General features: G+C 37.0%; 1 protein-coding gene across 3 annotated transcripts in view; it reads right to left on the bottom strand.

Moving 5' to 3' along the window:
• ERO1A (endoplasmic reticulum oxidoreductase 1 alpha) overlaps positions 1–18,090 on the bottom strand; it is a 137,578-nt gene that overhangs the window by 21,513 nt on the left and 97,975 nt on the right. For 2 of the 3 annotated variants that reach the window (XM_056811098.1, XM_056811097.1), the window contains exons 9-12: positions 12,464–12,490; positions 12,240–12,332; positions 4,825–5,071; positions 4,062–4,131 (exon numbers count right to left, since the gene is read on the bottom strand). In XM_056811098.1, coding sequence (XP_056667076.1) covers positions 4,062–4,131; positions 4,825–5,071; positions 12,240–12,332; positions 12,464–12,490 — 437 coding nt within the window. The remainder of the gene's footprint in view (positions 1–4,061; positions 4,132–4,824; positions 5,072–12,239; positions 12,333–12,463; positions 12,491–18,090) is intronic. The other variant, XM_056811099.1, reaches the window with a different exon arrangement.

Genomic DNA, 18,090 nt, shown 5'->3' with positions numbered 1-18,090 from the left:
AAATCCAGGTCATGAACTTAAGAGCTCAAACCAGGGGGGCAGCAATCAGACTTTGCCCTAGATATGATCAATTTGGAAGCAATGAAACTTGAAGATCTATGCCTACCCCTAAGATTCTAAAATAACACAATACTTAATATCCCAAGAAAATAGCAACAAGACCACCAAAGATCTTCTCTCTAAAAATGCCATAGAGTCCAGTTCTAACATCAAGTCCAGAGTCAGGAATTAGGCTGCAAAAATGGACAAACAAAAAAGAATCCCTTCATAAAGAGTTATTATGGTGGCAGTGATGCTCAGAACACAAATGAAGAACTACAAGCATTGTGTCAAAGAAAAACACATTGGGCAAAAACCTGACTAAAGGTCATGGAGGATATAAAACAAAAATGTTAAATGTTTTTATAAATGGAATCAGAATGCTTGAGAAAAAAACAACAAAAAATGAGTTATGAAAGAATTGGAAAGAGAATTAATTTGGCACAAAAGATACTAAATCTTCTACAAGTGCAACAAGTTCCCTAAAATTTTGAATGGACCAATGATTCCATGAGGCAATAAGAAATATTAAAATAAAACCAAAAGGCTAAGAAAGTCAAAAAGGTTTTAAAAAAAAGAGAGAAAGGAAGAGAGAGAGAGAGAAAGAGAAGGTATTTCAAAGTGATAATAACTGATCTCAAAAAGATATAACAAGGAGAAAAAAAAATTAAGAATTACTGGACTAAATGTCATGATCAAAAAAGAATCTAGAAATCACATCTTAAGAAATCTTAAAAATAAATGCCCAGATGTCTGACAACCAGAAAGCAACATCTTTTCAAGCTAGGGTATAACTAGTGACCAATAATCACCAAATAGCTCTAGAATTCAGATTCTACTGGTTTTTTTAAAGCTCTAGTGTTTTCTGCTTGGTCTATGCTTTTGACTGGCTAAGGAAAAGGTTCTGATGAGATCCTGAGGGAATTGGAGTTTGGCTATTTGGCAACTTTCCAGGCCCTTTCAACACAAATGAGCAGCATTCTTGTCTCAGATCCTTTCAAGAGTTGTAAAGTGATTCAGTTATACCTGCAAAAGTCTCACTTATATCTTATTGCCATAGTCTTTATTCTTTATGACCTTCAGTTCACTGGTTTAGAAGTGAAATCTCTCTGTAACTACAAAAATGCAAACGAAAATAACACAAAAAAGGCATCTGAATTCAAATTAACTGCAGTGAACAATCTTGTTTCTAGAGAAGGAAGAATATAACATAGTCCTCTATGTAGAAAGGTAGAAGACCATGAGTGCATGTGTATGGGTGGTGGTGGTGGTGTATGTAATATGTCAGAAAAATGGCTGTTTTAGGATTTTTGTTCCAGTATCAATTTTTTAAAAACTCATCATAGTTTCGGCCACCCCGCTACCCCTCAAATGACAATTAGAAAGAAGTAGGAGAAAGAATGGGAAAGGAAGGTAAGGGGAAAGGAGGTATGAATTCTCTGAGTATATAACATAAAATCTCAGAATCATTGAGAGCTGTGTACCATGAGCTCTAAGAACTAAATAAAAATATCAATCACATTATCCAACAATTAGTCTTTCATTGAAAACCTCCAACCCAATAGGCTACCTAAAAGCAAATCAGTCCATTCCACTTTGGGATAGGTCTGTTAGGAAATTTTTCCCTCTTTGAAACCTAAATAAGCTGGGGGTTTTTTCCTACTTTGAAGTCTAAATATACTTTTTTGAAATGCAACCTTTGCAACTCTGTCTAAACCACTAGGAGCAATGGCTTCCAGTTTGACTACTAGAAACAGGGTAAATCAAATCCATCTTTTATATGACAATCATTTAAATACTTGGACAGCTATCATGTATCCCCTATGGCTCATTCCAATTCTTTTCCAGGCTAAATATCTCTAGTTCTTCAAAATATTCTTAAAGGTTATAAACTTGAAGCTCTTCATTCTGTTTGTAATCTTCTAAATACTCTCTAGCTCCGTGGTGGGGGCAAACCTATGGATGTATGCCAGACGGAGTACTCAGAGTCCTTTCTGTGGGCATGCTTACCATCGCCTCCACACAGAGTTCATCACTAAAAAGCTAGAGGGAGGTGGGGCCAGGCTGCTCCCGGACTCCACAAGTGCCTGAAGCCATCACCCATTATTCTGAAAGGTTCTCCATCACTGCTCTAGTTTATCAATTTTGTGCAAACACCTGAATACAATACTGGAAAAGTTGTTTGACAAGGAGGATCATCAACCAGGATCTAAACCAAATGACTAGAGGAGATTACTACTAAAGTCCCTTCTTCCAGCTTGACAATTCTATGAATCAAAAGATCATGAGACTTGCTAGGGCATATAAAAATGTAGAAGCAGCCAGGATCCAACCTGATTAAAATTCAATTAAATATAATCCATTTAAGTTGGTAGTCAGGATATAGATGATTCAAAGTTAAATGCAGTCATATTTAGATATAGGGCATATTATTTAAATATAAATTAATCTTGATTTTAAGTTGAGGTCCATTTTGGGATTTTGATTTTTATATACAGGTTAATGTGAATAATAAGTCCTTTGAAATAGCAATGTGTATTGAAATTTGCATTATTTTATATCATAATTAGGTAAAATGTGGTAATTTTTCCAACTAATAGAAGTATGCAATGAAAATTTGAACAATGAAACTATGTTACAGAATTTATTATTCTCACTACTAGGGACCAACAAGAACTTAATTCTCACATGGCTAATCTCAGAAATATTGGAAGTTTGAAAAATATACACATATGTATGCCTAAAGTATAATTATGCTACTAGCTTAGTGTTAACACAGATTATGGGACTAATTACAATGCCCATTCTATATGAGAGTACACAACATAGCTTATCTGATGAAATCCCCATATGGACTTGGTGCATGTGCAGGCATATTCTACAAATGGTTCTAATCCACACGGTTATGTGATTAAAAGAAAACTTGCCAATTGCCTGTAAAAACAAAACTAGGGTATATTCAAAAGTGAATCTTTTAATCTTAATATTTTTCTGGTCTGGCTGATGTTCAAGCAAAGAGGATATAGTGCTAGGGGCCTACAAGTGGAAGGGTGGGGGGAATGCCTAAGGCCCTTTCACCCAGAGCTACCAAGAAATTAGAAGTGCATGGTTGTACTGTTACTCCTTCTTTTGTTGTGCCCATTCTTACTTTCTTTTAGGCAAAGGAGATTGGATCTTGTCTAATCTACAAGATTTTATAGACTTCAAAAGGTCAGGGAAGAAGGCCACCAGAAATTCAGGAGCTAAAAGTACATTAGAGAAGCAGCTAGGTATCTCAGTTTTTGAAAAAGTCAATTGAAAGAAATTGGCTAAATGCAATGATTAAATTGATGAAAAAGTTAAATGGAACCAGAGCTACTGGCACTTAACAGTTGCAGAGCACACCAGAATGGGGGTTTGAGTTGATAGCATTAAAAAAAGTCAGGTCACTAACCCTCAAGAGTAGGAGAAGCTATAACTCAGGGGTCCCCAAACTTTTTACACAGGGGGCTAGTTCACTGTCCCTCAGACCGTTGGAGGGCCAGATATAAAAAACCAAAACAAAACTATGAACAAATCTGTATACCGCTGTCTGGGATAGGAGAGGCTGCAGTGCTGGCTGTGATAGGCCTGTCACACCTTGCACAGCCCCATCACTACCACCACTATACTGGGCAGCCGTATACACAGTGTGGAATCTCCTCCCCTAGATCACTGCTCACCATGCCAATGTCTTTCATTGTGCAGCCACATAATCCTTTGTGCAATGCCTCCTTCTCTCTCAGTTACTCTCAGAACAAGGCGCCATGCAAAGGATTATGTCACTGGAAGTAGTACTGTATGTGAGCAACTCTGCGCTTTGCGGTACTACCACATACAGTGCTCCTGACACTGACCACCAATGGAAGTGCAATGGGGGCCAGATAGTTTGGGGACCCCTGCTATAAGTAGCCTTATTGTAGGATTTATGACTCATTTATAAGAATGGGAGTTGAGATTAGGATCCTCAAGAATTTATATAGGCTATACTTAAAAATAATTACCTTTAATTTATTGGCTTCTTTTGTATTTCCAGCGAAAAACGAATTCTCATCAAAGTGCAAAGGAAAAGCCCTGAAATTTTAGAAAAGGGGAAAGAGGATTTGCTTTATTCACATTTATTGTGAAAAGTTTAATTTTTTTGCTAGTCTTTCATTTAGTGAATAATATTTTAATAAAATGGGGGGGGGGGAATCTAGTATACTGTGAAAGACAAAGAACTAATCAAATACTAATCAAAGCTCCCTGAATACTGTAGTTAAAATATGGCCCTATTTCCAAGTCCTTATCTAGGCCAATCTGTTTAACAAAACAAACTATATAAAGAAATCTACTACATCTGGACCAAGTCTTTGGCAAATGGAAACATTTTCATTAAGATACTAAGGATATTTTAACCAAATCTTAAATTGTAACACTAAGAGACGTTATACAAACAACTTTTCTTTTTTTTTAAATACTTACCTTCCATCTTGGAATCAAAACTATGTATTGATTCCAAGGGAGAAGAGCAGTAAGGGCTAGGCAATGAGGGTTAAGTGACTTGCCCAGGGTCACACAGTTGGGAAGTGTCTGAGGCCAGATTTGTACCTAGGACCTTCCATCTCTAGGCCTGGCTCTCAATCCACTGAGCTCCCCAGCTGCCCCCTACAACTTATTTTCTTAACATTTTTCCAAATAATAAATCTTTAATTAATGAAAATTTATAAATTTTGCCAAGTATATTGCCACCAGTCTACTAATCTGTTAGTCATAATATTTAATTACTTGATTTCATGAAGTGTTTCAAGAAGAAATTTTTTATTCTCTGTGTCTTGTATTTTATTTCCTGTGAAGAGCTGAAAACTTGGACGCTCAAAGAAGGGTAGTACTTTAGATAAAGCCCTTAATTCAATCAAGTAGAGAAAGTATAAATTCTTAAGTCTTCTTGGACCTTCTCCTTCTGTCAAAATTGAATCAAACCTCTGATGAAATTCAGTAATATTGGGTCCCCATTTCTTTTCCAACCAGGTCTCTAAGGGGAAAAATTTTTTTAAATTACATTCAGAAATAATTTATCTTTCTCCTACTATATGCTATACATATATAATAGAAATTGCATCATATATAACATAATATATAAAAGCTATGTTTTTAATATTTTATATAAAATCATAAGACCCATTTTAATTCAATTTTTAACATATTAAATGCCTTTTAAATATAAAACACTATGTTAAGTATTAAGGATACAAAATCAAAAATATAACAGTCACTGCCCTCATGGAACTTACTGGAGAATGGGGGGGGGGAGGAAAAATAGGTCATGGATAAAATTATATATATGTGTGTGTGTGTGTGTGTGTATATACATATATAATAAAGGAAGTATGTAGTGTGGTCAAAGGATAGATCTAGTATGTATTTTAGAAAATTTTGAAGGAGAGAACACTTTTTAAAAAATTCAATTTCAGTTATGAATATTCTCCCCTCTTCCTCCTCTTCCTTCACAATGCAAGAATAAAACTCATTGTAAATATATATATGTATTTTTACAATATACATTTTAAATATACATATATAATATACTTATATATATAATCATACAAAAAAATTTCTGATTTATCCAGGAAAAAGGAAAGAGGAAGGAAGGAAGGAAGGAAGGAAGGAAGGAAGGAAGGAAGGAAGGAAGGAAGGAAGGAAGGAAGGAAGGAAGGAAGGAAGGAAGGAAGGAAGGAAGGAAGGAAGGAAGGAAGGAAGGAAGGAAGGAAGGAAGGAAAGAAGGAAGGAAGGAAAGAAGGAAAGAAGGAAAGAAGGAAAGAAGGAGAAAAGAAATGGGTAGAAGGAAGGAGGAAGGGGAAGGGGAAGAGGAAGGGAAAGGTTAAAAAGTAGGAGAAGAAAAGGAGAAGGAAAAGGGAAAGGAATTCTCCTGGAAAATGTTTGTTCATAGTCTTTGACCATTTATCATTAAGGGAATCATTCTTATTCTTATAAATTTGACTCATTTCCCTATATGACTGTCAAGGAGGCTTCTGGAAGCCCCAAGTTTGTCCATTTCCCTTGAGAATTTGCCTTTATGGGAAGTCCCAAAGTGACTTTTTTTAGACTGAATAAGGAATCTCCTGGTGCCCATTAAGTGTCTCAAATAGGAGTAATAGAAATGCTCAAATCACCTGGGTCAACTTGAAATTTGGAGACCCCCCAAGTCTGTCCCTGTCCCCAGAGAATTCACACTGAGGGAAGTTCCAGACTCAGCCTTTCAGACTGAATAATGGACTTTAAGGTACTTAAGTATTCCAGTCCAGATGGGACTATAGACCTAAATCAAATGTTAAGTATCCTTTTGTCCTAGTAGTTTCTCCCATTGTATCAAAGTCCTCTGGCAGGTAGCCCAGCCCTTATTCATTGTAAAGCATCAGTCTCTCCCTGATAATCCAGTCAATCATACTTCCCTGTCAGTTCCCCAAATGGTACATAAGTTTCCCAAGTTCTACTGTGCTCAGTGCATTCTCCCAGGGATACTCCCCAGAGCCCCAGGGTGTTGACTGTGTAGTTTGCACTTGATTTTGTGATAGCAGCTGATTACTGGACCTATCTCTTTCCTGATTAAAGATTTGGTTTTTCTGATTACTTTAGTAATTCTGTATTATTTCCAAGTAAACAAACACCCTTTTAGTCTTAGAAGTTTCTCCCATGGCATCAGAGATCCATTCCATCCTTTTTGTATCCATTGTAGTAGACAACTCCCTGATAACCTAGCCTCTGGCTACAGTCTCTTTCCCAAGCCTGCTTTACAATCTGGCAGTGTATGTTTTGCTATGTTTAATTCCCCAAAAGGTATATGAGATCCCTATGTTCTATTATTCTTTGGAGAATCATCTAGCTTGGTGATCCTCTCTGAGACACTGTCCCCAAAGCCCCAGGGTCTCAATTCTGTGTGATATATAGCGATTGGCTCTGTGTGGCCACAGAATATTAATGCACCTGCCACTTTCCTAATTAAATATTTGGTTTTGCTGAGTTTAGTGGTTCTGGGTTTTTTCAAGTTGATGTGGCTTAGAAATTAAATCCTTAGCAGAGAAATTTGTTGTGAAATTTTGACAGTTTCCTGCTTTTCTTTAAATTTTAATTGCATTGCTTTTTCTCTGTATAAAACTTTTTAATTTTATGTAAGAAATTATTTATTTTACCTCCTGTGAACTTTTCTATCTCTTGCTGAGTCAAGAGCTGGTCCCCCTAGCCAAATATCTGACAGGTAATTTCTTCCATACTTTTTATGATATCACCTTTGAAGTCTAAATCATGTACTTTTTTTGGAGCTTATCTTGGTATACAATGTGAGATATTGGCCTATACCTTGTTTCTGCCAGACTACCTTCCAATCTTAGCAATCATTTTTGTTGAATAGTGAGTTCTTTCCCCAATACCTGGGACTTGGGGGTTTATAAAAATTAGTTCACTGTGTTCATTTATTTCTGCACAGTGTGCATTTAATATGTTCCAGTGAGTAAACTCTCTATTTCTTACCAAGTAGCAAATTATTTTAATTATTATAATTGTATAGAGAGAACACTTTTATTTAAGGATATTAGGGAATGAAGAAATGAGGAAATAGCACCTAAACTGAAGCTTTGAAAAAAGAAAAAAAAAACATTCTGTATATGTGCTGCTGAAGCAAGCACAAGTAAAACATTCTGAAAGGTGATAATGAATTCATTGAGGATGAAAAGTATATCAAAGGAAGCAATAAGAAATAAATGTCAAAAGGTTGAAAACATTGTTCAGGGCTTCAAATGTCAGCTATTTTATCCTATAAGTAGTGGAAAACCAATGAAATTTTTTCAGCATGGTCCACTGGTAGATTATTTTGATGATTGCTATGTGAAGGCATGATATGTGATTAGAAGAGGGACTCTAGAGTCATGGAAACCAATTATCTACATATTATCATAGTCTATGTGAGAGAAGATGAGACTCTAAACCAAGGTGGTAGTCATGTGGATATACTGAAAAAGAGAGATAGAAAAGTTGTTGTGGAGGTAGAATGAAAAATATTTATCAATTTAGCTTAATCAATCAAACTAGCTATACTGGAAGAGGATAATGGAAATGAAAGGATGAAAAATGACTTCACCTGAGTAAAACTAGGAGGATAATAACATTAGTAACAGGCATAGAGGGACCAGTTCAGAAGGAAAGATAATTCACTTGTGCATATACCTTGGCCAAGATATTGTGTAGATTTCTAGGGATTGTGTCCCAGGAGACAACTGGAAATATGTAATTCAAAGGAGAAACATATGTTATTTAACCTCTCAGCTGACTAGACAATTAACATGCTATATATAATACTATACTATAGAATAGGTAATATAGTATCATATATAATAGTACATACATGTATAAACAGATACACATGTACACATATACATGCATGTATGTGCATGTGTTTCGGAGTCTTACTGTTATGGGCCATTATATTGGTGGAAATGGACAAGTGTGAGTTACTCTCTCATACTCCCACAGTATTAGTGGAACTGTTGTGAGCAAGGAAGTCGAAATACATACCTAAAACAGAATTAACTTTGCCCTGGGTGGACTAATCTTTTCGACAAGAAAAAAGTAAAAATAGTTTTCAAGACTTTGGTGGAGAGTTATCTTGGATCCCATAAAAACTTGTTGCTAAATTCATTTTAAACTTCCTTGCCAGCGGCTTTTGTTTTTATCTTCCAGAATTGTTTTTGACTACCTAGGGTGTAATTAGAATTTGTTATCTTAAACACTACGATTCCCAGAACCCTACTCATTTCCTTTTGTTACATGCTGATGTAGAAAGGAGATAAATTTGGTGCAGCCCTGCCTCTCTCGCTCTTTTTCTTCCTATAGAGGTTTTGGTGGAGTGGGGATTTTTGAGCAGGTAGAAAAACTTAATCAATGTGGTTCTATTTTGTCAGATAATAAACTTTATAAGAATAATACTTGAAGTATTAGACATTAATTTAAAATTCTATGGTGACCAGAAGTGGGGTTCAGAACCCTTCATTCTCTCTGAGTAGATTAGTTTGAAAAGAAACCATGTTTTCTCCTGCCACAGCTTTTTGCCACCCCCTTCTTTCCCTCTCTACCCTTCCCCCCCAACTCTCTTCAGAGCTGCCTCCACCCAGCCACCTGCTCCTGCTGAGCCTGCCTCCCTGCCTCGGTGGTCCTTGCGGAGTCATTGCTTATGCCACGCCTGCTCTCCTGCTCCTGCTACTATTGCTGTTGTTGCTGCTGCTACTGCTGCTGCTGCTGATTGAAGCCATTCTCCAAAGCTTGGAAAGTATAAATCCCTCTTTCCCTTACATTGCCAACAGCTGAGTGAGTGTTCAATGCTTGCCTTGGAAGCCCTGGTGTGTTTCTCTTAGGCAATAATTAGCCTCCTAAAGGGCTTTTACCCTGTCCACATTGCAGGGGAAGCAAGCTGCTCCCTGGTATTTTTACCCCTAGAGGAGAGGGAAAGAAAGGTTATTCTTCCAAACAGGAAGTAGACTTGTAAGCATGGTCCACTCTATGAAGGAGTGGTGCATCACCTATCTCAAACAGCTCCCAGTTTTAGGGTATCTTCTCTTATTACTATTCCTGGGTACAATTGGATTTATTAGCTTGGGTAATCCAACAGTTCAGGGGAAAAATTCATCTCTCTACATCCCCTTGCCATTCTGGTTTGCCCGGTCTCTACAACACATCCAATATGGGATTCCTTCATCCTATGTTCAGTGAGGAATTCTCCTTCAATATGGGAGATCCCAGAGGTGTGACCAAAAGGAACCTAGATGGATGATGATACTGAGGAGGGGAAGGAACCTTAAAGAGTCTGGAGGTGGATTTTAAGCCTTTTTAGACTCCACTATTTTATGAGAAATCTCTGTATCAGAATTTTTAAAAAGAGCTCTTGAATTATTGTGCCTGTATCCTGTCACATATATTGTTTTTGCTGATTGTTTGTTTTATTGTTTTATTTTGTTTGTTAGGTTCTGTTACACTATGTAATTTTAAGTTACTGTGTTTTGACAATTGGCTATATGTGCTGTTACATTATTTTATTTGTACCTCACCATATGACTAGACTGGAGAAGATACCATTGTAAAAATATCTTTGAGTTGTTTGTAACAAGAGGTAAGGGTTCATTTATTAGTTGAAGTGAAGTGCTATAGCACTATTCCTCATATCTACATTAAAATAGATGAGACATATAAAAGACACGCCTTTTAGAGCTGTTACAGTCTTATGCCAAAGGAAGGAGCAATATTGTAGTCCTCACCTCCACAGTATGATGGATGGGACATATAATAGACATACCTTTAAAGCTGTTTCAGTCCCATGCCAAATGAGGGAGCAAACCCAGGGGGTTGGTTACAGTTTTCCTAAAGGGCATGGTATCCCTAAATGGCCCCCAAGAAGGAGTATTTCAGCCAAGATTAAAAGCCTTGAGCTTCAGTGGCTGAGTGAATTCAAGTTTTGGTCAACACCCTCCTCAGGGAGATTGCATAATTATCATAGGGATTGTATAATTGCCATGAAACTAAAAATTCTTTTAAGAAAGAAACATTTCAGGAAAAGAAACTCAATATCTCTTTGAATCTAGAAGATGAATTATTTGAAGGCACCGTGAAGATGCCTGAAGAAACCTCCATAGCATCAGAAGACCCAGAATGAACTGAAGGGGGTTGTAACACATTTATTTTGTATGCATACTCTTATGACAATGGGGACTGCTCCCTAGTTGGCTTTTTGTCAATGCACCTACCAATCATTGGTTTTGTTCTCTTTCCCTTTTATCCTCAAATTATTGTAATTTATAAGTTGATTATGTTTCCATGATTCATTGGGGTGACAAGTATCTCAAAGGATCCTTGGGGGACTGTATAATAGAATCTGTTACCCTAAAAACTGATCCCCAGCACCCTACTCACTTCCTATCATTACATGCTGATGTAGATAGGAGATAAATCTGGTGTAGCCCCACCTCTTTTGCTCTTTTCCTTCCTGTCTAGGCTTTGGTGGAGCAGGAATTTTTAAGCAGGTAGAAAAACTTAATCATGTGGTTCTATTTTGTCAGATAATAAACTTTATAAAAATAATACTTGAAGTATTGCATATTAATTTTAAATCCTACACTAAGGTATTGAAATGTTTTAAAGTAAAAAGTCTGTTTGGATCCTCTAAATAACCCACATAACTACTGAACCCATTTAAGTGGTGTATATCATCCTTATAAAGTACCAAAAAAAAAAAAAGCAGATGAAATTAAGAAATCATTCTAGAAGACAAACTTAGAGAAGAGGACAATGATTCAGTGAAGAAGACCAAACAAGAATAGTCAGATGGGCTAAATGAAAAATGAGAGGAAAACAGTATTGAGAACACTTAAAGAAAGAGTAAACAAGGAAGATACCATGGTCCATATTACCCAATAGTCAAGAAGTAGAAGGACTGAAAAAAAGGCCACTGGATTAGCAACTGAGGTGGCATCTATGACCCCTGAGAGAAAAGTTTCAGTTGAGTGGTAGAGTCAAATGCTAAATTAAAAAAGGTTTTAGAATGGGTGGGTGGTAAGGCAGTGGAGGGGACAATTACAGATCATTCTTCCCTGAACTATACCTTCTCTCACAATTTCCTAATAATATAATAAAAGATTCCTAAAAGTACAGCCTTGATTTCATTATTGAGGGAAGGGAATATGAACTCGACCTGTGGTCTCACTGGTATAATAAACTTTAATAAATATATGTCTTCATTATCTTGGCCAAATTAGATTTGTTGATAACATATTCACAAAAATAAAACTCTAAACAATGTATAAATTTCTAAATTATGTTTTTAATATACTAATCTTAGTAAATACAGTTTAGCATGCAATGTGGAGTATATGTCAATGAAATCACAGTCCTGGATCAATTTACTATAATAATTGTTCAGTTTATAATACTGTATTTTGTTTCTGAAGGGAAAGCTAAATGTAGATCAAACATATCCATAAATAAAGAAACTATAGTCAAGCTGGTACACAAATATGTAAAGCAAAAACAAACAGCAATAGGGAATGTTTGTGACACCATGATATTCCCTCAGCAACAAATATGCAAACATCCTAATTACTAAATTTAGAAAGATACTGAAAATGAAAGAATGGCAATTTGTTTTATTCCCAAAAGTCACATACCTTTTAAAAGAAATCTTGCACTTAGGTGAATATTAATGCTTGCATGTAGGCCAGATATAAGTTTGTAGAAAGCTCTTTTTTCTACACAAAGACCTAAAATTTTTTGATAATTGGAAAGCATAAGTTTCTTAGGTGAAATTGTTGAAAGATAATATTTTATTTTTGATGATCTTGATTATGAGAAGCCAACATTTTATTTTGCTTTTTAAAAAATTTTGATTTACCTTCAAGCCAAGTGTAAAAAGTGTTTTCTGAAATTAAAAGAAAAATAAATCATAAAATCAGCATGAATAAATTCTGATGTAATAATATATATTTTAAGTTTAATTAATTAGATATACAGAAATCAAGTGGAAAATATATTGTTATAAAGCAATTCAAAGTTTCCATTTAAATTTAATTCTATTTTTCCATGTCAATTGTGTTAGATTACAGTTCTTATCCTACACAGGGTCAATGAAGATATTTTTGCCCTCATCCAGCCTTTCTTAGACATTTGACCTTGAATAGGTCATTTGCCCACCCTAGCTGTATGAGGACTGCATTCTGTAGATTTTTTTTGCCTTTTCCATACTCAAAAGTTTCAGTCTTAGCATTGCTAGAATTTAGAGACAGTGGAAGAGGAAAAGATATCCATCCTCTTCATTTTCTTCTCCATTCTTCTCTATTATTAAATGCATTCTTTATTGGTGAAGTATAATATCTGTTTCCCAACTGATGCTTCCTACTTTCCTTCAATGACCATTCTCTTTGGAGGTCCATTCATTACACTTATACCAGTCTTCTTATCTTTATAGATACATCTATTCACTTGCAAGCCAGTTATTTCACCAAGTTTTTGAAGGAGTTCAGTTGCTCACAATTTTCTTCTTTCCTTATCTTCAGGAACCTTAGTATTCATGTTAACAGCCCATTTGTCAAATTAACCTTTAAATTTCTCAACCTTCTCAAATCCAACAAACTTTCTCTACTCTACTTCAACTATACCATGACATCACAACTCAAACTGCACTACCATGAAGATCCACTATTTCATTTGCCCAACCACAGCCTCTTATTTTTCTATATGTACTACTCTCATGAACATTTAAAATGCTCTTTAATCTTTTATTACTTTTGATCCCCATCCAATTCTTCCAGTATAAAGTCACAAGTCCGGATTTACTCATGTAATTTTTAGCCAAAAAGGGTTGTCACCTAAATGTCTCACAAATTATTTCCCTAGCATCACAGAATCACGTAATTTGAAAGTTGAAAGAGGCCTCAATACTCCAAACCATATTTAAAAAATTTACATTATAACATACCCAACAAATGGACAACAACCTTTTGCTTAAAGAGCTTTAAAGAAGGGGAACCTTCACTACTCAATTTTTCTTTTTTTGTTATTCAGGGATGAAAACTCATACTTAAGGAATAGTAAGAAGGTTAGTGGGGCAAGGGATTCCTTTGAAAGAACTAGTGATACCTAACTTGTGTGTTAAATTAACATAAAAATATAGCCCCTTACCTGCACATGCATAGTAAGGTAGGTCACAATTGAGAGCCCCACAATAATCATTGCCTGACCAGCAGGAATTCTAAGAGGTTGAGGTGTCTGCTAAGATAGGGACTGAACTAAAACCTGGTCAATTAAGGACTCTGAGTAGGAGGGATTAGACTAGATTTAAAACCCAGAAGAAATATGAGGGTAACTCCATTTTTTTCTTTCTTCTGGGGCAGGCACTCTCCTCTATCTCTTTAACAGGCTCTCTCTTATCTGGCCTGACCATCTGGCTTGCTGGGCCCCCTGTGGCCACTTGAACTGGTAATCAAGAGCTATGCAGCAGAGAGACTTTGTTAGTTAGGGTGACTTGGTGATATTTTTTTTTCTCTCTATCTCCATCTTGCTTTTCTTCCAGGAGTTAAGGAAGCTGGTACAGTTAGGGCTGCAGTCTATCTGATTAAGCCATCTCTGACAAGCTTGCAGCCTGCTGGTCCCACAGGATTTGGATTTCAGCAACTGGGAACCTGGAGTTAAAGAGCCACAGAACAGCTTAGAGACTTTTAATTAGAGTGCTTTTGCTTTCTCTCTCTCTCATTTTGCTAAAAATTATAATTCAATATACAATCTTCAAGATTAATGTTAATCTTCACACCTGGAAAACATTCAGGGGGGAACATAATAGCTGTCTTCAAATACTTGAAAGGTCATTATGTGGAGGAGGGATTAGTTCTTTTTCTTTTTGGCTCCTAGGAAAGGACCTGGAGGAAGGGGTAGAAATTATAAACTAAGGTTGTAAACTCAAAGGAAAAAACCCCAAAAATGTAAGTTTTCCAGAAGTAGAAGGCAACCTAGAGAGTCACAGTGCTCTCAGGTGGCCCAAACCAGATGAAAATATAATTTTTTACATTGGGAATATTTAACAAAATAAATAAAAACAAAATAAGGGACAAATAACATTAATATGTTGTTTTTCTAAGATGAACAGTTGCTCACAGAAATCCTTATTGTGATTTAGTGGTCCCCATATCTATTTGAGTTTGATTCCACTACTCTATCCTACCTTTCCTCTGAGACAACCAAAGTCATTTAATATAAATTCCTTCCCTTCTTAATTCATCATACACCAGCATAATTATTATCTCTCCTTTCATCCAGTCAAGAATTATCTCTGCTGTTCACTAGCCCATTTAAAGCTAATACATCTAATTGTACTGTGGAATTCATTCCTACTTGCCTCCTCCAGGGTCAACAGTCAACTATCTTTTTTAAGCATCTTTGTTCTCTTTTCCTACAAGGTTCTTTCCTTAATTTTATAAATAATACAATACTTTAATTAAAAAAAAGTTTTTCTCTACTCTTTCTGGACCATTCCCTTGTCATTCCATTACTTTATCCTCTTTTTACTGAAAAACTTCCTTTCCCTTACATTGGCAACAGCTGAGTGAATGCTCAATGCTTGCCTTGGAAGCCCAGGTGTGGTTTCTTTAGGCAATCCCTCTTAACTCCCTGTCCATGTGGCAGGGGAAGCAAGCTTCTCCATGGCATTTTTACCCCTAGGGGGAAGGGAATAGAAGGTTACCCTTCCAAACAGGAAGGAGATTTGTAAGCATGGCACCCTCTATGAGAGAGCATTATCTATCCCAAACAGCTCCCAGTTTTGGGATATCTTTTCTTCCTGCCATTCCTGGGTGTACTGGTCCTTGTGAAGAGCTTGGGTAATCCTACAATTCAGGGGAGAAATTCCTCTCTCCAAAATCCCTTTCCATTCTGGCCTGCCCTGTCTGTATGGGATTCCTCCACACTATGTTCAGCAAGGAATTCTCCCTCATAATGGGAGATCCCAGAGTTGTGTCAAAAGGAACTTAAATGGATAATGATTCTGGGGAGATCAGAAAACTTTAAAAAGTCTGGAGGTGAAATTTTTAAGCCTTTTCAAATTCCATTGTTTTATGGAAGTCTCTATGTCAGAATCGGTGGGGGGGGGGGAGGACTTTATTTTCACTGATTTTTGACAAAAGATTTAGAAAATATTAAGTTTAAGAAGAGCAATTTGATATGCTTTGTAGATGATTTGCTTTTGGCCTCACCAAATGCCACAACATGCCAAGAAGATATCAAACATCTTTTGGAATTATATAAATGAGGCCACAAGATCTCAAAGGCAAAAGTTCAGTGGTGTCCCCCCAAAGTGGAGTATTTAGGGTTTATTTAAACTGCTGGTGCCTGCTTCATTTCCCCTAAGCACATCAAAGATATTCAAAAATTAAGCACTTCCTCCACTAAGAAACAGTTGAGAGCAATTCTAGGAGCAACAGGAGTTTGTAGACAGTGGATTCCTTGCTATGGGGAAATCACTAATCCCCTTATAGTACTGACAAAAAATTCAGTCACTGAACCACTTAGGTTAGAAGCTGAACACCTGTCAGCTATTTCTGAATTGAAATAGGCTATCCTATCTGCTCTTGCTCTAGGCATCCCAGATTACAAAAAATCCATTTACTTTATATGTACCCAAACAGAGAAGGGTAGCTTCAGATGTTTTAACTCAAACTTTAGGACCTGTTCAATGTCCAGTTGTTTATTACTCAGCCAAGCTAAACCCTGTATCTTCAGGAGCACCATCATGTCTTAGAGGCACAGCTGCAACAGTTTTATTAGTAACTAAATCTGCTGATTTAGTATTGGGATGACCACTAACAATAATGTGTCCACTTGAAACTGAAGCATAGTTGTTAAGGCATAGGATACAGGCATTTTCCAACCAAAGACCCACAAGATATGAAGTAACCTTTTTAGGTAATGAAAATATCACTTTAAAATGCTACACAACACTAAACCCTGCCACCTTGCTTCCGGATTTACCAGTTACTAGAAAACCATTACACAACTGTGAATATTTAAGTGTCCGTGGCTAAAAAATCTTGGGCTAATCTACTTGACAATCCTTTAGACAACTCCTTTCCCCCTCCTGAGTAACTTTACATGTCTATCAAACATTCCTGACATACCACAGTTGCGCCAGGGTTGCGTCAGTGTACGTTCTGTACGTGAATAAAAGTTAAGATTTGGGGAAGAATGGGGAGATGGATGAAGAGTACCACAGGGGGAACCATGAGGAGAAGAGAGAGCACAGGCAGGTGAGGGGGAATGAGGAAGAGACTGGCAGGCTAGGCACCACATGGTCAGGTTACTTATAGGAATATTGTCTACACTTCCCATAAACTTTATAAAATATATATGTCTGGGTAGAAATATTATTTTTAATTATTATAGTTGGCAACCACATTGGTCTATAAACAACCATTAATTTTCTTCTGAGAGAAGTTTTGAGTCTTAGGTAAAGCTAAGTAAGATAGAAGCTGCTTCAGCTTGCTAGCCTGTTTTCATATGTGAAAGGAACCTTGGTGAAGAGAGGGAACAGGCTGCTGTTTTTCCCGGATTGGATCGAATTGGAATGGTGAGAAAAACTCCCTCCCCTTTTTCCCCACCCTGTTCTCTTACTTTAGAAGCCCAACCCCAACCTGACTTCCCTGGGCACGTGAATCCACTGGATGGTACTGCCGCTTTCCTCAGCCCAGTACTTCACTGAGTATGTAGACACCCCCTTAAATTAATTCAGGGGTATAGCTTAGGGGCTCCCTGAGGCAGTAAAGAAGGGGAAAGGAGGCTTTTTGCCCAAAATGGAACCGGGGAACCAGGCAGGGGAGCGTTTGCTTTATATTAAAGGGCTGGATCCCACGGGGGTGAAATGCAGACTTCTGTTTCTTCCCAGCACCTGCACTCTCCCCATTTGTCCAACCACCCCACCTGACCCAACCCATTTTGGACAAGAGTAGGGCAATAAAGGATAGGGCCCCCTCACAGAACCTCCCTTGCAGACTGGGGAGATAGCACACAGGGGTGGCCCCCCCATTCCAAACAGGACCGAGTTTTGTTTAAACCAAGGGGCACTAGTACCCAACGGATCTTTACCAGCCCAATGTCTTTCCCAATGAACCGCTGCAGGAGGGACCTATTCAGAGTCACTCATTAAATTAATTCTGAGAGATCTTCTAAGCTGTGCACTAGGATTAGGGGCTCCCTGCCCCAACTTTGAAAATACATGACTGTTTCAAGGGAATCACACAGTCCTTAATCGTGGGCTAAGAGGAAGTGTTCTTTTGGAATTTGTTTCTTGAAACTGCATTTTTCTCTCTCCCTCCCTCATCCTCAAAATTTGCTTGTGGTTTCTTTACATTTCTAAAGTCACATTTTCCTTGGGAGTGCTTGCTTTCATTAGCATATTTAAAACCACTCAAAGTTTTCCTGGAAGACTGCCTGCCTTTCTTTAGCATGTTAAAAGACATTTAAAAAAAATATTTTTTG

This window comes from Monodelphis domestica, chromosome 1, assembly GCF_027887165.1.
Source record: "Monodelphis domestica isolate mMonDom1 chromosome 1, mMonDom1.pri, whole genome shotgun sequence".
In the NCBI taxonomy this organism is placed as follows: Eukaryota; Metazoa; Chordata; class Mammalia; order Didelphimorphia; family Didelphidae; genus Monodelphis; species Monodelphis domestica.
This window is presented reverse-complemented; position numbering and strand designations above follow the sequence as displayed.